The sequence below is a fragment of the Zootoca vivipara genome, chromosome 5 (genome assembly GCF_963506605.1).
Source record: "Zootoca vivipara chromosome 5, rZooViv1.1, whole genome shotgun sequence".
In the NCBI taxonomy this organism is placed as follows: domain Eukaryota; kingdom Metazoa; phylum Chordata; class Lepidosauria; order Squamata; family Lacertidae; genus Zootoca; species Zootoca vivipara.
The window spans coordinates 56,901,937-56,928,277 of record NC_083280.1 but is presented as its reverse complement, the minus strand read 5'-3'; the positions used below and the strand labels follow the sequence as shown (position 1 = coordinate 56,928,277).

Genomic DNA, 26,341 nt, shown 5'->3' with positions numbered 1-26,341 from the left:
ACACGTGTGTTTATTTCCTGATCATCAAAATTAATACTCAGTAACCTGTGGACATTGAATAAACCTCCCTGCAAATTATTACATACAAATTAGGATAGATTAGGCCATGTGAAAATGACCTTGATCTTACATGCAATGTTATGCATTGCCTTGCACTTGGAAATATTACTACTACTATTACTACTACTTTATTATTTTTAAAATTTGTATGCCACCCTATACCTGTAGATCTCAAGGACCTGTAGATCTCAAGATTAGCAGCTTTCCAGGGGGGGGGGGTCATCAGCCTCTTACCTTGAGCAGCCTTTAAGCGGGGTGGGGGAAACTATTTGAGACAAAAGTATTCAGTCTAGTTGTGAATTTACCGTTGAGCATTCTGATTTAAGCTACTGGAGAGTATGTGTTTGGGACTTAACTCACAAATAATTCCATAGGACACTACCAAACTCAGCCATCATCACAGCACAAAGCAATCCTTTTGGAGCATTGCCTTACTTTTGTAGCCAGTATATTGGATTAAGCAACAGGTAAATAGCCATGTCCTAAAGCAAAACTAATCCGTATATAAGTCTTGAGAGTGGTTGGCCATCAGTTGAGGAGAAAAATTGGTCGGGTTTGCAAAGAAAAAGGGAATGCTATAAGACAAGTAAAGTAAAGGTAAAGGGACCCCTGACCGTTAGGTTCAGTCGCAGACGACTCTGGGGTTGCGCCGCTCATCTCGCTTTACTGGCCGAAGGAGCTGGCGTACAGCTTCTGGGTCATGTGGCCATGGACATTGTGTCAGGGCTTAAAATAATCTCCTAGCTGGTAGCAGATATTAAGTTCCAAGGGTTCTGTGTGACAGCACACTGGACTACATGTTTTAAAGTTGTACTCTACTTCTTTTTGTGCCTTCGCTTTTTTTCCTCGATTAGTTTACTTTCATGCTGTTTGGTTTGCACTGAAACAAAGCTGTTGGTGGAAAGTGTTCATTTTATACCCCTTTGGCTGGAGAATATTGTTTACAGCATGTTAAATGAAAGAAATATAGACAGTTCTATATTGCCTTCAGCTATGTTAATGGGGGGTATTATAGTGTATTCACAGTTTTCTACCACAAGCTGAGAAGCTAAGCTTGATTTTCCCTCTTCCCCCTACCCGCACCAGCAAACCAGAATTGGTTTTTATGCTTAGGGAGAGATAATTAAGTTCTAGCTTCAATCATATTGGTTGGATCCAGAGAAAAGGCTGTAGAAATGGATTGGCAGAAGCTGACTTTCCTGTTACCTCCTGAACCTGACAGCTGCCCCCCCCCAAAAAAGAACTTCTTCCAAAGTTCAGGGGACACTTACTGAATGCAATGGGCCTGTTGCACAGGAAGCTGAGTGGGAAAGGGCATTTCCAGAAAGATGTGAACATAGCTTCCACTCGTGGTAGTTGTCTTCAATTTTCAGGTGTTCCCTTCAGCCTGACCCATTCAGCAGGGTCCTTTGGCCCTAGGGAGAGGAAGTTCTGGTGGAGGAAAGTCATCTTCCACAAGTCTTCTTCTGCAGGCTTTTCTCTTGATAGAATCCATCACGATGAGGCTGAAATCTTAGCAGCGGCCAACATTATTTTCCTTTTTAATGAATAAAGGAGAAGGAGAAATTGTGGGTTGTAGAATCCTTGATAACTTTAACCAGGGCAATTTGATATTCTGTTGTTTGTTGCCTCTTCTCTGCCTTCCTAGCATTCAAGCCACACAAAAAGAACTTTTATTCCTTTAAGGACTCCGAAGGTAAACAACAGTCCAGCAAGCGCAAGGTGGTTTCTCCCCTCCTTCCAATAGTGAAACATAATGAAAGAAGTTTCTCCCCCTCTCTTCCTGTCTTGCCCTACTTCATCAAGCCAACATCTGCCTCATGATTGCCATTTTTGCACATTGTTACTCTTCAGATGTTTGGCAGATTGAATAAAATTTGGCCATGGAATGGTTTAATGTTAATACTGATCTGGTGCTGCTATTAGCCATATGGATGTAAGGATCATGAGATCATGTCTGCTTCAAATTATATTCCATTTATTATTCCTTTATTATTGTTGTTACGCTAGAGTAGAATTTGCTGGGAAAGCTATTATCAGCTTCTTGAACTGCTGAAAATTGTTTCCCTTATCTTTATATACCGGTATGTCAAAAAGACCACATGCAGTTGGAACCAATTCCTTTCTGGTTTTAACCAACCGAACCACTCAATCTAGGTCAGAATACATGTCATAACATGACAAATATGTCCTGCATTTAAGCTATAATCCTATGTACAATTAGGTAGTTAAAAACAAAGAGATGCAGATAATGGAACTGGGCATACTATTAGAGCCCTATATATTTTTTTCCTACTATGGTGAGATTAAGTGAGGGATTCTGAAATTTCACTATGCTGTTATAAAGCCTTCTATTATTATCTTACAGATAAACAATAGTATAGAATAACGATTTTACAATCCATTGGATTCAGCTTACTCAAAACACACTTAAAGATTGACTTGAGGGAGAAAATAGCTACATTCAATAGAACATCCAAACTCCTTCAGAATAAACTGCACAAGCAGATAATGGCTAGGTTAGTCTTATTTCCCCTTTTTCTGATCCTCCTATCTGAAAAGAATATCACAGGCAGATGCAGTTTGGGGATTTGGGGCGATGAAGAGAATAGGGTACAGCAATCATCCTTTATAAATATGTAGAGCAAGTGGGGGCTTGCAACAAAATGCCGTACTGGGTTTCCTGTTCTTCGTATAGCTTCCTTAGTTCCACCTTACTATCCCTATGGCTCACTGTGGACCACAGGATCCTTACTAATATTTTCTACCACTTCTTGTGCCGGGGGGGGGGGGGGTCCTGCCCTGTTGAATATTCCCACTTTGCTTTGCCTTACATTGGCCCTCAAAAGTCATGTGATATCATTGCAGTACATGTTTACACTTCCTGTGCCACACTTTTTCATTGACTGTCTTTATGAGGAGGGGGAAATTTGCAACACAATTACATCATAACTGTCCCCTTTAAGAGCTTACTTAAAATGCTTGCTGAGAGAAAAGCTCTTTGCTATGTTTTGCTAGTTTGAAAAATACATTTTCCCTAGTTTTTAATCCTGCTTTGCAGAGTTTGCACAGAGCATACTTTGCTCATTCGGACAAAATACAGCAAACTATGGTTTGCTACTAAGTGGAAAAGAGTTGGTGTATCACAAACAGGATTGTGGTGTGGGAGGGGTGGGGAGGCAGGAAGCACACCTGAGGATCCTTAACGGCTCACAAATTGAACTAGGGCAGTGTCTATCCCATGTTCTGGTGTAACCAATTGTGTTAGTGGAGCCTAATTTTCAAAAGGAGTAATGGGACTTTGAAATCCTAGGGCTATTCAACCAGACCAGATGATCTAGCTGTTACAGATAGATCAGGAATCTGACCTCACTTTAAGGCTTAGTTTAATCTATAGTTTACATTTAGAACATACAGTACTAAAGACTCAAATGAAAAATGAATCTGAGTCTACAATTTGTTCTCCATAAGAAGACTCCCAAGAGAGTTCTCCTTCCGTTGCCTCTGATGATTTTTATATTGAAGCACATTGAACCTTGCATTTTTTATTATCCTGGAATAAACTTTTCCTCTCAGCACCATCCTGAGCCTCATATCTCACCCCCCCCTTGGGTTTTTCTTTTGTTTACTCTCTTCCCTCTATCTTTTTTCATCTTCTAACACAGCAACATGCAAGTTTATGATTAATGTTTTTGTTAATGGCTCCTCATGAAAAGATGCATTTCCACAAGCATCTGGTGCTTTGCTAAATGAAAGTTCTCTTCTACCTGTACATATTGCTCAGGAACTGGAGGATCAAAGAATGCCTCCTTAGACTTTCAGAAGCTAAATCTGTGTGCATTGGTGGTCTTCCCTAGTCAATCTGATTGTCAGTTTTGCTTTCTGTTCTGGAAATGCAGTAAGATGGTCCTTTAAATTAATTTTTTCTCCCAATGTTTGATTTTTCCCCCTCTTGAAACCAATTCTTCAGTGGCTAGAATGAATTATAAGAAATGGCATGACATTTGATGCTGAAATAGTTTTAAAATCTCTAGCGCTGGATACATGTTTAATTATATTCCTCCAGTGACGGAAAACGAAACATGAGGAAATCATTTCCCCAAAAATCTAAAAGTATTTTACTTCATTCTTCTCTGTTTTCTCTCTCCTATATTCTGCCCATCAGACAGGACTTAAAGGACAGAAGTTTATAAGTAGTAGGACCTTGGAATCCCAAATTCGAGGGGAATATCGCAGTGTTGGATATGTCTAAAGCGAACCAAACTCTGAGGCTTCAATTCCTCAGAAAGGTGTATTTTAGTCCAGGATGACACATTTGTTAATAAATTTCTCCCAAGTTTTCCATAAATGGGAAATGCTGGACAGATTGGGAGTAGGAGAAGAGGAGTATAATTCTGTGGTGGATAACTCTTAAGCTTCTAAAGATCTTTCTGGTCCTTAGTAGACTCTCTCTGTTTTCTGCTAGCAGGAAAAAAATACATAGTCAATGGGTTACTCAAATTTAATTAATTAATTTCTAAGCTCACTTTTTTGATTCAAGAGAAGTTGTGTTCATGTCAAACCAAAGCTGAAGTTCAACCAGGGCTGTTTCCATCCATTATAACACAGAACATTGCTCTAGGGCGGTCATCCCTTCCCATCAGTTATCTTTAGAGTGGGGAGCAGGGAGGAACTGTCTTTTTGAGGAGGAAGTGGTCCTGCGGTGGACAGTGCCAGAGTCTGAATTAAGCAGGGTCAAAGCATGAGGAGAGGGGGAAGGGGGTGGAGGGAGGCTGCTGGGCCTGCCATGGAGATGACCTGTGGGAAGTAATCCAGCCCATGAGCCAGAGGTTCCCACTTTAGCATTAGATTGTAGCTGTTTCCTTCACTTTTCTTCCCATCATACTCAGCTGACTGCTAGCGACTGGACAGCCAGTTGGAAAGCTCTGCATTCCTTACTCTCTTCTCTCCAGGACAGCAGTTTGTTTCATTGTGCCAGGGCAGACAGGGAGGACAATACGCCTTCTATTCACAATACTTGATCATCAATTGCCTGGTGTCTTAGCTCCACTTAGTATTAGATGCTCAAAACAGTTTGCATGCATTATCTCAAAAATCCTTAAAACAAACTGGTGAGCGAGCTAGCATTATTAGCCTATGCTGCAGATGAATTTATAAAACTTTGGTTCCATAAACCGGATGTGGTGAATATTTACACAGCTAAAAGCTGTGGCATGCATTTTATTTGTCTTGGTGGGTTTCATTTGTTAAGTTCGTGGAATTAGCAAGGGTTCCCTCTGCTGATCATCCATATTCTTTGTGATGCCTGAAATAAATGGAAATGTCACTTGGCTACAGTGGGAAAGCACAAAATGTGGTCTTCTCTGCATTTCTGCATTCCTCTAGTTGAAAGTATTATGAAAATGTTCCGCTTTCAAAATGTTCTCTTTGACTTGTCAATATTCTAGCACATATACCATTATTCCCATTTCACAGAAGGAAACTGATGTTAAAAAATAGTGAGTACTGACATACCTAAGTAGGCATATATTAAACATTTATTTATTTTTTAGTTCAGCAATGGATCATACTGTCTCTGGTAGTAGCATTCCCATTTCAAAAATTAATTTGTTGAGTTTAGGAACTGTTTATGTGAATATAGTTCTGGATCAGCAACTCCGTAGCCAGTTATTGACCTTTCTCTTCTCTCTCTCTCGTGTTGAGAACAGCAGGGAGTTGGATGTGGCGCCACTAGAGGCAGGATCAGCAGCATTGTTCGTGGTTATAGCCACTGTGGATTTAAATCAGCATTTAGTAATTATTCTTTGTACTGCTCTTTGCTTGTTTGATGGCTTGGTATTTCCTTAGCTGCTGTTAAGTTACCTATCCTAGCTAATAAATAATAAGCATTCCTTTAGAGGCTTAGGTGCATGGATCTCTCTCTGTGTTTCTTTGCTTGTTTATTTATTTACTTTAACATTTTATTCCTCCGTTCATTTTCCCAGAAGGGATCCCAAAGCAGTGTCCAATAAAATAACAATACCAAAACCATTAAGGCATTAAAAGCAAAATAAATAACAATTCTGCATTAAAAATAAAGCTCAGAAAGTATTTTTAAAACCTGACAAGGCAGGTGCAGATAGGAAAGTTTTCACCCAGTGCCAAAACAGAGAGCATCATTTCTAGGGAGAAAGTTCCAGGATAACGGTTCCATAACCAAAAAGGCTCCATAACCAAAAATCAAATAACCCTTAGTTATTACCCGCCTTATTTCTACAGGACATCTGGGGAAATTACTGTATCATAATATAAATTCAGGTTCAGGTGGGAAGATGAAGCTGTACAACTTCCCGTGTTACAAGCTGCATGTTGAATAGTTCTTGGAAGGGATTGGGAACTTGTGTTGCTCTTTAAAAACTGGTGTCTTGTATCCCATATTCCCAAACTCATTTGGCAATCTAACCACTGTGTTTTACACCAAATCCAGTTTCCAGATTTCTTTCAGTGACAGCTCCATGTGCAAGACATGTCGTCCAAAAGGGATATTACAAGAGACTGTGCCACTGGAGAGAGGCCATCTCTGTCCAGGAGGGTCACTGTCAATGTTCCAGCTTAAGCTGATGTACATAAAGTGCTTGAGCAATTAATGTCAACGCTGAATCTGATAGCATATCAAAACTGCAAACCAGGTCTTTCAGAGGTAGTACATACCTGTTCAGAACAGGTTGGACACTATAACTCAAGTCAGAACCACCCACCAACAATATATCTACCTTGCCTGCATTGAGCTTCAGTTTATGTTGGGAATCTGAGGTCAGATACCCACATAGCGAAAGTTGCCCACACTTTCAGTCGCCACACAGAGGCAGCTTAAGGTCCAAATAGCTTTCTGTTGCAGAAAATAAGGCCTCAGCAGTACAGTTCCAGACGTTGATATACTAAATACATAACAGCTTGTATGAGTGCAGATACAGATAGATAGATATATACAAGCAGAGCTTTTTTCAGCTGTAACTCCTCTCAGGTGGGCAACACTGCCATTCTAAGATAATAAGGGGCTCATTCATGGTGGATTCCAGTACCTCTTTTTCTAGAAAAATAACATGGTATACAAGAATGAAGTATTTCTATTGCTCCATCAATTCAACATGACTCAAGCTTCTCAGTACTGACCCTGATACAGTTTGTTGGTCTTAGTTCAGCATATTACTGACATAGCTGCCAAGTTTTCCCTTTTCTCGCGAGGAAGCCTATTCAGCATAAGGGAAAATCCCTTTAAAAAAGGGATAACTTGGCAGCTATGATTACTGATTCCAGACACAGGGTCAGCATCTCTACAGCTTTACCTGAATTTGATGAGAAGTAGAAGCAGGAACATAAAAAGATGCCTGATACTCAGTTACCACAGAATCTACTACTCTGGAAGCAACACCTCTCCAGAGCTTTGGACAGGAGCCTTTTCCAGTCCTACTGGAAATGCCAGGTACTGAACCTGCAAACTTTTGCATGAAAACAATGCACTTTCCCTCCAAGCCACAGTCCCTCCCCCAAAAGAATAAAGGGAGAGCATATGAAGCTGCCTTATACCAGACTATTTGACCAATTAGCCTGGTGTTGTCTTCTCCAGCTAGTAGTAATCATCCAGGGTCCCGGGCAGAGAGGTATCCCCCATTGTTTGTTTCCCGATCCTTTTAACTAGAGACCCCAGGATTGAACATGGGCCTATCTTCATGTGAAGCACATGGAGTTATGGTCCCTCCCTAAACTGAGTGTCATCAGCATACTGTACTGATAATCCATTGACTACAAGATTTTGCTTGGAGCTCACTTCAGAAAAGAGCAATATTTTGGTCTGAAGCACTTTGGAGATTGTTTGATTTGGCTTGAAAAGGGTTGCCTTTGCAGTTTTGGGATTTTTCTTTTCTTTTTAAGATTCACTTAATCTTCCCTATTGTTTTATGGTGTTTTGTTTGAAAATAATGGTGTTTTGTTTGAAAATGAGAGAAGTACCCCCAGATAAGAAACCTGCCTAATTGTAGACAAATGGGCAGGGATTTTGATACAAGTTCTTGTTGGGTGTGAACTAAAAGGGATTTGGTTCTTGGAGTCATTCTTCTGGCAAAGGTTATCTAGTGACCAAACCCAGTCCATGCCAAACCTAGTTCTGAAGCTGTACTGATAGAAATCCATATTATGTGTTATCTCAGAGTTCCTATCTACTTAGGCACCTTGTCCAAGAAGGATATATTAATGATTGATCAGCTGATAGAACAATCTTCCTTAGCAGAGGTCTCCTTCAAGGTCTTCAGGAATGGTTACTCCTGGACTCTGGTGGTCAGCCCTGCCATACTAGATGAGCAGGTAGGTGGGTTGACCAAACTCTTCCAGGTGCCTTGTGCACATTTATTGGGACTTAGCAACTGAAATCCTTCCAACAACACTTGATTGCACGATCTAGACACATTTACTGACTGTACTGTAGGCAACGTGGCATTTAAAGACACTACAGATGTAAGTAATTTTAAACTTCAAAATTCATTTACATCACAGCAGATGGCAGAGTTATCTATACATTTAAGCACAAGCCAGTTAAAGTTAACCACTTAGAATTACAGTGGAAGGTTATGCATAAGTGTTTGCAATATAGGTACAGTACTGACAATCCAGCTTGATTTCTGATACCTTTCTTGCAGCCTTTGTAATTTTCCCTTCTAGCCTGGTTCAGCACCTGCCCATTCCATTTCACATGTGGCTTTTCTCATGCCATACATGAGTGTGGCTTCTTGTGTAAGACAGATTCTTCATCCAAGACGATTGACTGTCTTTTTGTGGAGGTATTAGAACCACTTTCAAACCTCTGGGTTAGTCACTAAGTTTTGCGCAGCATAAACCTTTCCCATTATTTTTAACTGTTTCATCTCACCTCTATGAATTCCGTAATACCTTTTAAAAATTATGAGTACATTTTGCTTAATTCTTGCTTGGATATCATTGTGCAAGATCCCATGCAGTGTAGTAGTTTTATTCCCCAGATTTCTTCCTGCCCTTCAGGTTTAGCCTCTTAGGTTATGGTCATCTGGATAAAGCCTTCTGGTTTCCTCAACAACTCTCCACAACTTTTTAAAACTGTGAAAATGTATTGGACACTGTTAGTTCCCCTTATAGCTCAGTTCCCAGCAGACAGATACTGATGTCGCAGTGCTAGACACAGTCCCTGTTCCTAGCTACTTAGCTGGCATGTTGGTCCTGCTAACTTGAGCATCTGTGTGGTTACTTACAAAATATGTCACATGAGTGGCAGCAGGTGTTTGGCAAAGCCTTTGTGTGTGGCCTGAAGGGTGGGGGGCATCTATCTAAACTCCTGTTGGTGGCTGTTGTTTCTGCTGCAGCCAGAGGCATACACCCAAATACATAGCCTACATTAACAGATCATGTTTCACTTTAAGTTGTGAAATAACGGGGTGTGGCACAGATTAAATACGTTTTTGAGATAACTAGGAAAGTGGGGCAAATGTACAAGTCAGTTATTTGGGGGAAGGGAGAGGGTGACATGTACACACAATTCAGAGTGCCCAGTGTAAAGTTTACTTATTGTTATTATTTTGACCAGCACACACATGATTTCATTCAAGGGCTGCCGGGGGAGTTGGGACGGGGGACGACAAACTTTGATTAGTTAAAAGCGGCAGCAAGGTCTGGAGGGAGTGTTCGAAAGAGTTGGGAGCCGCAGAGAGGTGACTATAACTCCTCTAGCAATTTCAGACTGTTCTTCTGTAGCAGGACAAAAGCCTTTTCTTTTGCTTCCCGTGTTCAAAGAGACATTTGTCTCCAGACTTTGCAGCTGTGGGCCGTGGGGATGCTTGTTTGAAGATACCCCCTTGTAGGCGAGAGGAGAGTCGGCACACCGAACAGTAGTGTAGTATCTTATACTTTTTCTGCCCCCTCCCTTTCCCTCTCTTATGCTTTTTATTTCTCCTCCTTCCTTCTACTCCTCCTCCTCCTCTCTACCATGTGCATTTTTTAATAAGACGAAGAATGTGGAGGCAACGTTTTCAAGGCAAGGGGAAATTTCCTGTTTTTCTTTCCTGTTTGTTTAATAAAGTGTGCCATTGACTTTTAAGAACTGCAGCGACTATTGTTACAAGCGAGTAATTCAAGGCAACACTTGGCTTGCTGCTTGATGCACTTTTTATATACTGCCGGAGAAGATGTTTAAATCCTTTTCGTTTTTTAAAAAAGAAGAAGACGGCGACGAAGCTGAAGCTGTGTGGCGTAGGCAAGTGAGATTAATAAGAATTAGGCAAATGGCTTCTTCTGCTTTTGTTTCGGTGAGATAGTACCAGGCGTCTTCCAGCCACACAAAGGCTGCCATTTACCAGGGAGTCCTCCCTAATTCTCTTGGCAGGGGTGCCATTGGAATCGGATACTAGTGGGTGGCAATGGGGAGGAGCTGCAAAAGAGGACAAGCAGGCTTTGTGTATTTTTAAAAAATGCAACAAAAGCACTTTATACATTGAGCTGGGTGCAACAAGCTGTGCAGCTTGTGAGTGGGATGGAGTAGTTTTGAGATCTCAGTGTACATAGAAAGCCCTCCCTCCCCCTCCTTTCCTTAAAAGCTCTCCACTGAAACATTGGCTAAACTCCACAGAGAGCTGAAAAAGCCAGAAAATATTTATTGAACAATGCTTCTGACAACTGGCTTGATATTTGAAGGCTTTGGAAAGAGAAAACAGACAATCTTAATTTTGAAAACAGTTCTGGGGCAGCTTGTTGATACTCTGGTCAGAAAATTGGGTTCTGTTTCCTTCCTATTGTACACACCCTGCTTTATTGGCACTTAGTTCCCGTTGAATAGAATGGTACGCTTTTATTCCTCTGGCCCTTTCTCTGATTTGCTTTCTGTACATACAAAAACATGTAGTTTATCATCTCTCACTGTTTTACTTTCTTAAATGCTGCACTTCCTTTGATTCATGTCCCAGACAAATGTGGTCTAAGATGATGGTTGCAGAAGTAAGATGCATGGTTTCACAATATAAATAAACGAAGGTGATAGAAGGAAGGGTGGCTTCGTACCTTTTAAAATTGCTACCTGATTTGAGCATTTCTACTTAGAAGATGAAGTAATTTGTTTTTGGTCCTTTGTGTTATCAGTAAAGCATTTGCTACAGGAGCAGCCATGGTACACGTCATATATTGTTTGAAACTATTCATTTGCATTCCCCCCCCCCATCAATTCTAATCCATGGGCTTAGGTTTTGATACAGTATTTACAGGCATGAAAGCCTTTAAACTATAATTTATATTTTTCAAATATGTGTATAACTAGTGCTGTGTATCTGTGTTTGCAGGGAAGGTGTGGCAAGAGGTCAGCTATTTTAACCATACTGTTAGGGCTGGGAGTCTTAACGTTGTGTTGCATGGTTTTGGGGGTTGCAGATCAGTTCATGCTCTGTACTGAAAAGCAATTACGTACTGGCACATCCTGTTCTCCTATTCCTCCCGTTCCAAAGTTTTGTTTCTGTCAAGTTGAAGTAATTGACTTCATCCAGCTCCTCTAAGTTGGAGAGTAAGAGGGAGAAATCTTTCTTAAATATTTTAGTCACATTTCCCTCTAATGTTTATCCTTAGGTTTTTTGTGTGTGTTTTTTTAAATCAATGCAGGGGCTTGGCATTGTTTGAAAAGCTTAGGTCATCGGCACTCTCAAGCCTGCTATAGGAAAGAAGGCTACATTTCTCTTGCCTTGCTTAAAATCACTTATTTAATTGGGTAATAAAGTTTGAGATAACTGCCTTTGGTGCTTGGCATTTTATGGTTTCAAGAAGCAGGCACCGACCCTAACTGTATTGTCGCTAGTAAATGTTTCCTGCTTTCCTAAGGAACTAAGCTCTGATTACAAATTATTGAGAAACATGGGAAGTGATACACAGTGTATAAACTGGCAGCCGCAGTCTGAAGCCATTGTCCTGGTAGGGAATCTAGCTTCAATTATCCTCTGATTTGCTTCCCCATTCTGCCCTTGACAGTAACAAGGCGAGGCTGTCATTAAGTGATATTCTCAATCCTAGAGACTGTGCACCAGAGTCTAAGTACAGTCGGAGCACTTTATTCAACCAGGAAGAAAGGTTTGTTGGGACAAAGCATAGCCATTCAGCTCTGGATTGTAAGCCTTACAGTTTTATGTGCCCCCCCTATCCTGGTTATCTGCTTAGGGCAAGCTTCTTTCACTTATCCAAATCATCTCAGCACTCAGCCATGCATACTGTGACACAGTTGCACTTCCATCTGGATACAAGGCTGGAAGATGCATTACTTTGCAGTAAATGCAGGTATAAATGGGTATATTTAATATATCTGATGTTTGTGTTGCTTGCAAATATTTATGTATTACTTGCAAATATTTCATTTAAACTTCCATTTGTTCAAATATATTCATTAACTTACAACTACATGTGAAATAATAATAATGATTATTATTATTATTATTATTATTATTGGGTTGCTCCAGTCACTGTGGGCGGCTTCCAACAGAATATTAAAGAAACCATGATGAAACATCAAATATTAAAAACTTCCTGATACGGGACTTCTGAAAGTCGTATACAGTGGTACCTCTACTTACGAATTTAATGCGTTCCGAACGCACATTCGTAAGTCAAAAAAAATTGTAAGTCGAATCCCATAGGAATGATTTGGGAGAAAAAATTCGTAAGTAGAAGCAACCCTATCTAAAAATTCGTAAGTAGAAAAAATCCTATCTAAACTGCATCCAAGATGGCGGACGGAGCTCCGTTTGTAAGTAGAAACGTTCGTAAGTAGAGTTATTCGTAAGTAGAGGTACCACTGTAGTTGTTTTTCTCCTTGACATCTGATAGGAGGCATTCCACAGGGCAGTCACCACTCCCAAAAAGGCCCTCTGCCTGGTTCCTTGTAACTTCACTTCTCGGCACTGAAGGAACCGTCAGAAGGCCCTCAGAACTGAACCTCAGTGTCTGGGCTGAACAATGTAGCTGGAGAGGCTTCTTCAGATATATGAAATGCACAAGACAAGAGCTAGGTTAAATTTCTCCTTAAATTCTCAAGCCATAACTTCACAAAAGCCAGTCCAATGCATTTCAGTGCCATAAGCACCTGTCTGCTCCCTTTTACCTCCATTTTGCCCTGCTGCTTTCCACACCTGTGAACCCCCTGCTATCACCTTCCAAATAACTCCCTCTCAGGGCCATTCCATTGTCACGGGTGGGACACTTGGACCATGTTTTTTGGTATTCACACATGTGTAAGAATGTAAATATACATAAAAATTAACAACCAAAATTTGAACTATGTTCTTAATAAGATACTGAACATTTTACTAATTTTTTATTATTTTTATGGATATTTTTGACAATTTTATTAAATGTTAAAGTATTGTCACGGGTGGGACAAAAAAAGGACATGGAGCTTGAGATAAGTTTGATTTATGGAAAAACTCTGTGAGTTGGGAGGTGAATCAATTATAAACTCAGCATATCTGTTTAAATCAATGTTTATTGGTTACAACTATGCAATCAGAAATTTAGGTTAAGAAATTTAATGATACAAAATTAAGGAAAAAATGCTGTCACGGGTGGGACAATGAAATGTCACGGGTGGGACGCGTCTGGCATACACTTGATTTAACATACAATTAAGGTTGTTAAAAATGGAATAATTACAAAAAAACCTTTTGCTATTACTATACTTACTATCTACTATAGCCTACAAAGTATAATGTTGTATTTACTAAAATTAAAATCTATTTAAAAAATATTTTCTTCTAGTCCATCTCTGGGCCAATCAACCACTTTCAAACACATCTACATTTTCAGTAAATTCATAAAAAATGCTCCTTCTGACTCGTTTAACATTAGGTTGGGGTAAGATACTAAGAATATGTTCAAACTGCACATATGATATGTCTTTTTCATCAACTTGAAACAGCTTTCCAGAATTGTTAACTGCTCGCATACACATCACCTTGACTTCTCCATCATCTTCAACATTACTTTGGCATATTGCAGCATATCTATATTTAGTAGGCCTGGTTCTTTGTCTTTTTGTAGTTGTTTCAAATTCAACTAAAACATATGTCCCAATAGTCACTCCATCAACGAACGGCTTCACTCCAACCACCGGCACATCTGTTTCATTTGTACAACTTGCTACACCATCTTGTTTTTCTGTGTCACTATCAGAATCTCTGTAAACATCAGAAACTTTTAACTTGAACAGTTCTGTGAAGACTACGTGGGTGGACTTTTGAAAAGAAGGTCCATAAACTAAACTTCTTTTGTCTTTAGCTTTAAAAAAATGGTTGGACTGCACATTTGGAATCTTCCTCACCAAAGTCCAGCGCTCATCTAGCATCGCCATATTTGCACTGATATCAGTAGGCATTAAAAGGACAAACTTCACTCTCGGTACTGCTTTTTCAGCACATTTAACAAAATCTGAGGCTGAATTGATTACTACTCTCCTTTGTTTCACTGCATTCCAAACTGCTTGCTTAGTTAATCCACCAATCCCATCCACGGCACCCTTGCCGTGGGATGTAGCAAAAAAAAAAAACCCATTCCCCATCAACACCAAAGTCTTCAGGCATAAAACACAGATTGGACAGTGTGTACTTATTTTTGAACTGACCAGCACACCCATCAGAAAAGATTTTGACCTTTGTCAGTCTGTTAAATTCTTTCTTAAGTTCTTCAATTATGGCTTTTAGGCATGCATATACTGAGTATTTGTCGTGGGTTAAGTGATCCGAAACCACGGCAAAAGAACGTACTTTGCCTTGAGTCCAAGCGCAACCAGTAAATACTGTGATTTGGTTGTGGGTCCAGTGTGCACTTTGGATTTCATCTTGCGATGTTGCCAAATAGTTTTCAGCAAAATCCACTTGAAGAATCACCTCATCATCAGCTACTGTGTCCTTCATATTTTTGAAAGCTTTAGCTTGTAATTGCTTTACAAAGAAGTGCTTCTTAAATTTACTAAATTGATTTTGTAGCTCATTGACAGCTTCTTCTATGGTTCCTTTTGCTTCAAAAACCTTAGGCCGGCTAGAACAGTCATCTTTCCATTGCTTCCAGAAAATCTCAGACGACATGTTTAAGTCTTCATCAATTAGGGTGTGCAAATTAAGTACACACTTTTTGCATTCACCATTCATGCACTTTTCATTTTCCAAATCACAACAAGTAAGGCTCAAAAGATCAGAATGTGTGGAAGGGAAAAAATGTCTTTCCTACTTATGGCTTCAATTAGGAAATTGAAATTAGCGTGGTATTTGCAAACGCAAACATTGTGTGGCATTTGAGAAGCAAAGTCAATATTTTTAGGCCTCAGTTCATAAAATTTTGATTTGCTGATTTCAACTGTTGGGTTATCAATCTTAAATAAGGCATAGGCCTCTTGGACTGTCATATTCATATGCCGCTTTTGGATTTTGATTCTTTTTCCACTTGTTGGATCTTTAATAGATTTGACATCCTTAATTCCTGGTGCCTGCCTGTTAATCTCATCTGAATTATAAAACTCATGGACCTTTGAGATATTATCTTGTGAAATAATAGAACTTTTGGTGTTCTGTTTAGGGCTTTTATCAAATAGTGTTTTTGGCACTTGAGGTGAACTCTCATACACAAGCTTTCGTAACACGGCTATTCTTTTCCGTGGACTTAATGGCAACACTCTTTTAACTTTGGTAACAGCCTTTCCAAGAGATTGTGGGCATTTAAATGACCCAATCTCTGGAATAGTAGTGTCGCCAATTGGCCTAGATTCTTTTTCTTTTATCTTTTGTCTGTACTTTCTTTTGCACTCAGTTTCTTTCCGTCTGTATTCCATAAGTGATTTTGCAGACAAATTCTTTACCAACTTCATCTTTTCTCGCCTCTTCTTATCTCTGACCCTCTCCTTTTCTTTGAAGCTTTCACATTTGTTTTTATCTTGTTTTAGTTTTTCACGCAGCTTTCTCATACGTTCTGCAGATGTAGTCTTTCCCATTTTGTGTATTGATTCAAAGGTTATATTATCTGTATTACTGTATGTATTCGCATTAGGGTAAAGTAATGGTAACTGCCTTTATGTTCCAGAGGGAACAGCTACTATTGGTTCATTCAAGCAGCTGCATTTGGCTCCTTAGTCTTATTGGTTTCCACCAAAAGGCAGCTTTGTGATTGCTTGAGATTGTTCCCTCCAAAATGTATCCCTTTCTAGCTAGTTCCCCTCTCCTCAGTCCCTCAGTCTTGTTTGCCAGAATAAAGAATTGTTACATGAGGAATCTGTCTCCTGTCTGCAGAGAGCTGAAATCACTTGCTGAAATCACTAACTCAAGCTACAACATTGAAAACTGTCACGGGTGGGACAGAAAAAGAATTATTAAAATTTCATGGTGTTTACATTAATTAACTGCATTTTTATTATTGATAGGTGTGTTATACTCTAATACATACTCCCACAATAAAACAAACATAACCTATAAATTAGTTTTATCACAAAATAAACTTTTGTACCTTTTGCTGTCACGGGTGGGACACTGAAACAGCATCCCATTCAATAATAAAAATAAAATAGAAATAACTTACCTATTTAAAATTTTTCAAGTCCAATGTGTAGACAAAGTTCTTCACTTTAATAATATACTAACAATGACAACCACAATTTTTGTTTATCTTTAAAAAATAATGCCAACCTAAATGAACAAAATTAAGCTACACAATCAGAAAAGTGATACTGAAACTTCAAGCTCAAATTTCTCATGAAAAAAATAATTTCAAATTCTTTTTTCCTTTGGAATATTGAACTTTAATATGTTTAGTTAATGAAACTATAAGTAAAATAAGTATATTTTAAAAATAATTTTTTTCTTATCAGGCTCATTTTTCACGGAATGGCCCCTCAGTCAAATTGGCCTGCATCCCTTGAAGGCAGTTGGAGCGTCTAGGGGTGGCACAGATACCCATTGTAAGCAAGCCCTGCATCCAAGACAGAATTTTCATTTGTTCTATGTCAGGGGTCCCCAGACTTACCGCGCGGCGGGCCGGTGCCCGCCGCGCCGACCGCGCAGTGGGCCGGAGGGCAGGGGAGTGCGCGCGCAGCGGGCCGGAGGGCAGGGGAGTGTGCGCCCGTGCGCATGCGCACACGCACACGGGCGGGGGAAAAATCGCCGAAAATCGCTTGTGCGCATGCGTATGGGCCTCCCCCGACCCGGAAGTGCACCAGAAATGACCTCTTCCGGGTCGGGAGAGGCCCATACGCATGCGCACAAAGGATTTTCGGCGATTTTTTGCCGATTTTTTAGATCGTCGCTGCGCCGCGCGCCATGAGAGCGGGCGGCGGCAGCGGGCGGCGGGGGTCGTCGCGGGCCGGATTGGAAGGCCGATTGGGCCGCATCCGGCCCGGGGGCCGTAGTTTGGGGACCCTGTTCTATGTGTATATCATCCTGTACTCCTGTAATGTTACAAGGGTTAATTAAAACTCATTTCACTTAAGACCACTCTGTGATCCAGCATATTGTCCTTGTTTTTCCTGTCAACATCCATATGCCATATATTAAGCTAATATGATATCTATTACATAGCACCCTAAATAGAAGCACAAATGCAGTATTCTTTTTTTTCTTTGGCATCAGATTTGTTGCTCTTTACCTTAGATGTTGCCCTTTTCCAGGCACAAGTGCTTATTTAGTCTTCATTAGGCATTCTGTCCAACTCAGTTAGATGCTGGGATGCTGTCTCAAATGTTTCAAGCCAAGGATCTCAGTTTTAGCCTTTACCTCATGGGGCAGCCCAGAACTTCCATACCCACTGCTCAGGCTTGCATCCTGGAGAGGTCACTTCAGTGCTGCTAACACAGCAAAAACAACTCGGGAGGCAGCAGTTGCGAGTTACCGGTCTCTGCAGCTGCAGCAGGCGTTGTGATTCTTCAGAAGTTTGACTTCATCCCCTGAGGCACACTCCATTATTTCTTGAGGCAGACGGATGTCAAGAACAACATCCTCTTCCCTAAGTTCTCTCTTTCGGCATTTTCACAGTGACTCTAAGAACATCTTTAATATCTGTCTAATGCACAAGTAAAGAACTTGGTCCCTCCAAATGCTGTTGGACTAGAGCTCTCACCATTCCTGACCATTAGATAAGCTACCAGTAGTTGGACTCCAATGATCCAAGGCCACAGGTTCCCCCGCCCTGGTCTGAGGCATCACTTCTCTGTACTTTAAAACAATAAGGGAAGCATAAGAGGCTTACGTATTTACCGATAAATGTAGCAATTTGTTTTAATAGAACAGGAAATTCAGGTATTATTTGTCTTAACTTTTTGATGACTTGTAGGATTGCATGACATAGCTTGTTATGTATTTATAGCTTCCCTGTTAACTTAAACCATTCATGGATTACATTCTATAAATACTTTCTTTCTTTTTTTACTTTAGCACGGAAAATCAAAGAGAGTGATTTTAAACAACCCAGTGTTTTATCAAAGGGAGTAATCTTAAATCACTCTTCTATGAAAAATTAGGAAGGCCCAGGCTTAACAGGGAGGTAATTCTAAAGCAATTAATGACGTATTTGCGTTACTTAGATAGAGTTGCAGAGAATTCAATAGCATGTGTTGTAACTGAACTGTGGCCCTGAGTCTTTAAGAGAGAGAAAAACTAGTAAGATAACGCTAAGTTTCTTTGTCAGAAAAGCATCCCTTAGGGCAGCACTTTCAAAAGTGGCTTTTACTGTTTGAAGTTACTGGCCTATATCGCACAGAGCCCCAGCTGTTTGTGTGCATGTTGAGAAGTGTGCTCTGAATGTCGGTACTCATAGCGGTTTGTGGACCACATCTAAAAAGTACAATGCATGCCTCAAGCTGAGGCCCAAAGAGGTATTGAGGTAAGCTCTGGCATATAACCCCCACCCCACCCTGCAGGATTCTCGCTGTTGCTGTTGTTGCTGTTTTTCCCTTTCCTTGCAACAGCAAACCCTCATGCTACCTCACAAACTGTTTATGAAACTCTGCTCTGCTTCAGAAACAGAAACAGCATCCCATGAGGCAGGCCCAACAGAAATTCCTCAAGTAAAATAATAGGGAGACAATGTGGTGCATTTCGAATCAAATAATACCTCAAAGCCACTGGGCTTCAATTCTTCACAGAGTTGTGTGAAATCAGATTGCTGTCTACATGGTGATGGTGGTGTTTTAGGTGTTGTGTTTAATGATATTTTGGGCCTTTGTCCCATTTAAAGGACCTGGTCACTCATCTCCTCTGGGAATAAAGGGGTGTCTGTTCCACTTTGCTCTCCGTTTTTCTAGGGGTCCTTTGTTTTTCCTCCCCTTAGAAAGAAGGGGATGTTACACTACAACCTGTGTTTTGGGAACACCTGAAACTGTAGCATCGTTGATGCTAGTTGGGCTCAGTGCCTGGGTGGTAAATATAAAGAGCTCAATGCAGTTGTGACTGGTGGTCGGACTGCAGAAGGCAGGGAGATCCAACAGTAGGCAAAGTCACAGCCCCACTCCCTGGACTGATTGTAAGTAAGAATGCAAGTGGAGGGGCAGGGCAGGCTGAGGTTGATTGAGGCAGTGAGCCATTTCCTCTAATAGACCAACCTGGCTCCATTTAAACCACATGGTTGCAATCCTGTACCTGGAAGCACCATATATAAGACTGCACTGCAAACTGTCCAAATGTTGATTCAGGTAGAGGTACAATAGAGAAACCAGAAGTTAAACTCAGACTACCCTTCTCAAGTAGCATCCTGATCCTTTTACAAAGCCAATACTGCTTACTACAGTTTCAGATGAACCCATGTGCCAATCAGGGGTACTATTAAGTTGGTTTAACACTTATGCTCCATTTGGTTCCAGGTATTCGCCCGCAAATAATGAATGGCCCTATGCATCCTCGTCCATTGGTGGCTTTACTAGATGGAAGGGACTGTACAGTGGAGATGCCCATTTTGAAGGACTTGGCTACTGTTGCATTCTGTGATGCGCAATCAACTCAGGAAATCCACGAAAAGGTAAAGAAAATGGTTTTGTAGACCGACCTGATGAGGGAGAGTATGGCTGTCTAGTTTTGAATCCATTTCAGGTTCAGTTCCCCTTACCTGTACACTGCTTTTTAGAGTAAAAATGACTAAAATTTGTAATAAAGCAGTTTTGGATTACAAGAGGTGTCTTGGAGACCTAATTTGTGATTATGTGTGTTTGTTGGTTTACTCTATCTTTTCCTCTTTGTATTGCTGTTGCTCTTTTGATTAACAGAACTAACAGTGGATACACCTGAAATGCGAATTTCTGAGCTAAAGTTTCTTTGATGGCACCTGTCTTGGATTTTATGACCAAGTTGGTTACTTAGGCAGACAAAATCAATCTCCTGGATTCAAAAAGTGAATGATCTTGTTAGATAGGCTTTGAAATAGGTGAGTAAGAGGGGGAAAAGGTTAATGCAAACAGTTTGCCTGGTCCAGGTGCTGTGTTCCTTGTGTTCAGTGCACTTGCAAACAGTATGTGTTCATGAAGAACAGATTTAGCTATTCTGCCCGATTGATTTTCTTAAATGATACAAAATCAATAGGCGAAAGCAAAGGAATTAATGTATAAAAGATCAAACATACTTGGATTTCATGTAAACATTAGATAACTGTCTTTCAGTAACCTTTTGAACCTGGATTGGCTAGGGACCCCATGAGGTTGAGTAAATGGCTGAAGTAAATGGCTGAAGTAATAGAAATGAAGCCTTGTCAAAAGTGTCAAAATATGCAGCTTGAAAAGGCAAGCTAAGGTCCAAACAGATACATGGACCCTTCTTTAAACAGCCCCTTTTAAACTAGCTTCGGGAGGGGGAGATTAGGAACAGAAGAGCAACGCACTAGGGTTGCCCCCCCTCCCCAAAATTGGTCCCCTGCCATTCCTCTCCTCCCCACAGATTTCCACATGCGTGTGTGCTTTTGGTTTTAAAAGGGGGAAGTATCAGCAGAACATTTTGAATTTTTGTGTGTGAAACATCTTTTGTTTGGCCTTAAGGTAGCTACAATGTCATCCTGAATATAGTTGGGGACAGTGCTTCCTTTAGGTTTTTAATTCAAGGACATTCACAGCTTCTATTTCGGTTATTCTGTTTTGTTGCTAATTGTACTCTATACAATTATTACATCTATTACATCTTTGTATTATATTTTTATTTGCAGTGTTTTTGTTTTATCTTTTCAGGGAATATTTTGTTTTCCTTTATTGTATTTTTGTTTTTAGCCTTCATCTGTAATGTTTTATTTTGTGTGGAATGTATGAGGTGTTATGGGAGAGGCAGTATCTCTCCTGGGGGACACGTCATGCTCCTTGTCCACCATAAGTCTTCCCCCTGCACTGAGCTCTCGTCTATGGCTCCTAGAAGCTGTTGGCTTGGGACAGTGGCCACACCCCAGTAATGGCTTTGATTAGCCAACTGGACCAGGTGAAGGTAGCCAGTGGATCTCAAAACCTTGGTGAGTTAGCAACTTCCCCTGCATGCAAAGGCTTGGGCTCTGGCGGATTGAGCAGACTTGAACAATAGTGGGTCCACCTGTCAATAATAATAATAATAATAATAATAATAATAATAATAATAATAATAATTTATTATTTATACCCCGCCCATCTGGCTAGGTTTCCCCAGCCACTCTGGGCGGCTTCCAACAGAAAAATAAAACACAGTAATCTATTAAACATGAAAAGCCTCCCTAAACAGGGCTGCCTTCAGATGTCTTCTGAAAGTCTGGTAGTTGTTTTCCTCTGTTGGGAGGGCGTTCCACAGGGAGGGCGTTCCACAGGGCAGGCACCACCACCAAGAAGGCCCTCTGCCTAGTTCCCTGCAACTTGGCTTCTTGCAACGAGGGAACCGCCAGAAGGCCCTCGGTGCTGGACCTCAGTGTCCGGGCAGAATGATGGAGGTGGAGACTCTCCTTCAGCTTCTGCACATGCTGTAGAGGGAAATGAGGGGCAGATGGGAAAGCAGGTATGCTCATTTGTGAGAAAGGCTTTGGAAGTAAACCCCGAGGAGCAATCCATACCCACTGCCTTACGAGACATCTTCAGGGAGAAAAAGTTAAGGATTACCGGTAAACCCAGCACAGATTCCTAGTGGAGTCCCTAAGGTGATTTGATGGTGTCTTGAATGCCTCCTTCCAGCAACTCCTGCAGCCAAGCTGGTGCCAAATGTATTGCTTTCCTTTCCTTCGGACCACATCAGTGAGGCCCAAAGGGGAGTCTTGTTGTCTGGGCAGCCCAAGACCTCCATTTACACTGCCAGACTTGTGCCTTGTCAGAGGTCACTTTGGTGCTTCAAATGCAGCAAAATCCATTTGATGTTTTAAGATAGGTAGCAAAGTGCTTAGAATTTTTAAAATATTTTTTGGAACTGCAAACTGGCATAAAATAATTTCAATAAATAAATAGACCAAAAAAAACGTTGCAGAATGCCACTTAGAGTCTGTTTAAATCATTACGGTGTGGTGGATCCTTACCTTGACTTGTAAAAGCTGTTTCTATTTCCTGTATTAGTAGTTTTACTGAGCACATAATATAAAACCTGTAGAATTTGGCATTCACTTCTCAAAAGATGATATCAGATTGTGTCCATCCATGAGCAGATGTCTTCTGCTCATGCAATGGGACTTGCACGCACACCCCTTGCACTCTCTCACACACCCCTTGCAGCCTTCATATCCCCCAAAAAATCTGATTCAGAAGGGGCCTCAACCCTCTTGAGCAGTTTTGGAACATGTGTGAGATAACAAAAAAAAACCAAGCATAACAAAAATTAGTCATAAACAATAAATTAAACATCAAAAGTAAACAACCAAATTAAACAATTTCCACATAAACCGTAAGATCTCAAATAAAGATACAAAAAGCAACAACCCACCCCCTCAACAGAACCCCCTAAACAATACCCCAGCCTGCTCAGCAGGCTCAGCTTTTGTAGCTAGGGCCCCACCCTCCCAGGCCAGGTGGAAAAGGCCTGAAAGGCAGGGAGCAGGTCTTCAAGGATTCCAAATTCTCTGAAAAAAATAAACAATTATGTATGATATCTTTGTCTCAGAACACTATGTATGTTTGTTTTGGATTATTTATAAACCTCTAAACACTACAAAATGCTGCAGTGGTGTACAATAAAAAATACAACATATCAATGGATATCTTTGCACAAAGAAGGGTTGACCTGAAAAGTTGTTCACCCTGAATGCCACGTAGAAAGAGATACTTCTGGGTGAGCAGAAGGCTTGAAACCTAAGTCTCCAAGAAATGAAGATAAAGGGGAGGAGGAGAGGGGAGAATGACAAGATCAAAAATGACTGGGTAGAGGTGGCAGGCAAATCCTTAGAAGGCTTACTGTCATTCATCGCTCAGTCTGTCCTTATAATGCTCCTGACCTAAGGAATTATCCCTCGGTAGGGCAGCCTTCAGCGCTAGTTTAAATAATCAGCAGTAAATAGCCTGGTCAATACAAATGTAGAGCTGTATCCAAGGTATCTTAAGCATGTTGCCTGTTCAAAGCCTTTTCTGTTTTCATGCTGTGTTTACTCTGAGTACGGAATAATGAGGGTGAATATAACTTTACTCTTAGTGACTCTCTGGCAGAGAGTATAAATCTGTGCATTAGAGTGTAAATCCCGTTGGGGCATGTAGGGCCTTCTGATCTGTAGTATCCAGTCACATGAGGCCAATTGGATGTCAGAGGCTGTTGCTTTATCTCTTTCTCCTCCCCCTCTTAACCACTGTCTGGAAACTTCATATTTCCTTTATCATATTTCCCTTTAAAATTAGATTATAACCATCTCCTAAATACAAATCCTGCCTTCTCTTTTCTCAGTTTTCATCAGCTCCTGTTAGTGTCATAGTATTTCATCTACTAGGCACTGAGAAAGCACATTTGTGGCTTGGTGATGGCTTTTGCTCAGCTTATGGAAGAGCCCAGCTCAGCATTCAGTCTACTAGCAACCAGCTGGGAATGAAATGATCTGGAGTTTGGTTGAATACAATACCGTTCAGGAGGACAGTTCATGGCGTCTGGTTTATAATAAAACGCTGGAATATATAAAACTGCTATTAATATAAAGTGACACATATTACCTCAATATTCAGGAGTGCTCAGTAACAAATGTTTAGCTCACGTAGGCTAGAAACAGATGACCAGCTATCAAGTGGATTTTTCAATTTTCTCTGTTTTTAAAAAGTGTAGGAGGTATTTCACCACCCCTTGCATCAGTGAAGATTGGTAGTGTATGATAAAAATTACCTCTATCAAGCGCCTTTTTTTTCATTAACTACATTGTATGATGGTCTTGTGTATTAATCCAGAGGTTCTGCTGTATTTGAGTTGTATCCAACTAAGTTTTACACAGATTGGACCCATTGAAATCAATTGATCTATGTTGGTCGTGTGTATTATTTTAATTTGGTCTACTTCGATTAAGACTAGCATTGGACTAGCAACTCTCTGTCAGTAAGTACCATAGACCAGTGTTTTCCAACCTTGTGCCTCCAGATGTTTTTGGACTACAATTCCCATCATTCTTGACCACTGGTCTTGCTAGCTAGGGATGATGGGAGTTGTAGTCCCAAAACATCTGGAGGCACAAGGTTGGGAAACACTGCCATAGACAAGCAGGGCGGCTTCATGGGCTGCAGAATTCTAGTCAACTAGTGAGCAAGTATCCAAAGTGTTCTCCAGCTTTTGTCCAGAACAGTTTCATCTTGGTCTCCCACATGTTGAATTCAGAGCCCATATATGTAGGGAGCAGTCTGGGGGGCTAGAGAAAGGGACTGCAAATACCTCTGGGAAATCCCATATTTACTTAATCTAGGGGGGAAATCAGTCCTTTCATCACCCAGTAATATATACGTGTGGATTTTCCTAAGGGATAGTGTAGAGGCTAAAATAAACTTCCAGTCGAGAAAGAGAACAGGAGGTAGTTAGTGATAGATTGAGCTGGGAACCAGTTGCACTGACCATTTGGAGAACTCACACTTCCTTTTCTACCATTTAGACTACTGTTGTTGAAAGAGAAGTAGCCTACATCACCAGGGATTTGAGAGTGTTTAGATATGCAAAGATCTAGATATTGTTGAGTATTATTTTGATTGAGGTATTTTCATGGGACTACATGGGGGCATATAGTGCACTCGATACAATCCAGGATCTCATGCAAAATATTTCTAGAACTGAAAGATTATCCAGGGGCAGAGGCATTCAGAGGGAAGCAGTGGTGTATTTCTATTTTTGACACCAGACAAAAGAGCACAAAGCACACACAGATTCTCACTGCTTATGATTCTTGTTTAGGCAGTGGCCCTATTCCACCTAAGTTCTTCCAGAGTTTAAGCCTGTTGACCTCAAATGAAGACTGATCCTTCGGGGCAAAATTTCACACGTACATACTTGCACACACGTACACACACATAGTGAGAGCTACACACATTTATTCTGGAGTTCTTTAGCGTTTTCATTATTACTTGGGAGTCTTTGACCACTTAATCAGATTGAACCAAGTGCCTTGCTAGATGTTTGTGCATGACTCATCACCGGACTTCAACAGCTGTTACCGGAACATGTCCATCTGCTTCACTAATGTCTATTATTTCCTTCTTTTGTGTGTGTCTGTTAGGTTTTAAATGAAGCCATTGGAGCAATGATGTACCACACTATCACTCTCACCCGGGAAGACCTAGAGAAGTTCAAGGCCTTACGAGTCATTGTTCGAATAGGCAGCGGTTATGACAACGTAGACATCAAAGCTGCAGGGGAACTTGGTATGTTTTAGACGTAACTTCAGTGCCTCCTCCTTAACTAAGTTTTTGGTTTTCGTTCTAAGTAGAACAAATTACTTGATTGTCTCAGAATCATGTTTACAGCAGGTTTCTGGTGGGAGTGACTTTGATTCCATCCCAGCATACGACAAAGCAGCTCTGTTTTGCTTGCTGTGATGCAGCTGCTTCAAAGACCATATGGGAAATCCAGTGCAGATAGCACAGATTCATTGCAGCTAAGGGCTTCCACATTATCAACTGTAAACTGAATAAAACATCGTGTAATGTTCTGATGGGACAGGAATCTCTACTGGCAGAGAGATGGTCCATAGATTACTATGGTTTGGGTTACTTTGCCTCCTCCTCTCTGGTGGCTGCTGCCTGTTGCATACATGGATAGCCTTTCTTCAAAAAAGATTGTTTAATGGAATGGCCTGGCATGTAGACAATAGTCCCCTTGGTTTTAAATCTCTTAGCAATGAAGTCTCTTTTTGCCTGACA

General features: G+C 40.7%; 1 protein-coding gene across 8 annotated transcripts in view; it reads left to right on the top strand.

Annotated features, from left to right (window-relative positions):
* CTBP2 (C-terminal binding protein 2) overlaps positions 1-26,341 on the top strand; it is a 225,848-nt gene that overhangs the window by 178,174 nt on the left and 21,333 nt on the right. For 7 of the 8 annotated variants that reach the window (XR_004693873.2, XM_035137563.2, XM_035137553.2 and 4 more), the window contains 2 exons: positions 19,919-20,073; positions 25,699-25,843. Coding sequence is in view for 7 of the 8 variants with exons in the window: in XM_035137553.2 (XP_034993444.1) it covers positions 19,919-20,073; positions 25,699-25,843 (300 nt within the window). In the remaining variant the exon portion in view is untranslated. Of the gene's footprint in view, positions 1-11,698; positions 12,370-19,918; positions 20,074-25,698; positions 25,844-26,341 lie in introns of those variants that run through there. The other variant, XM_035137560.2, reaches the window with a different exon arrangement.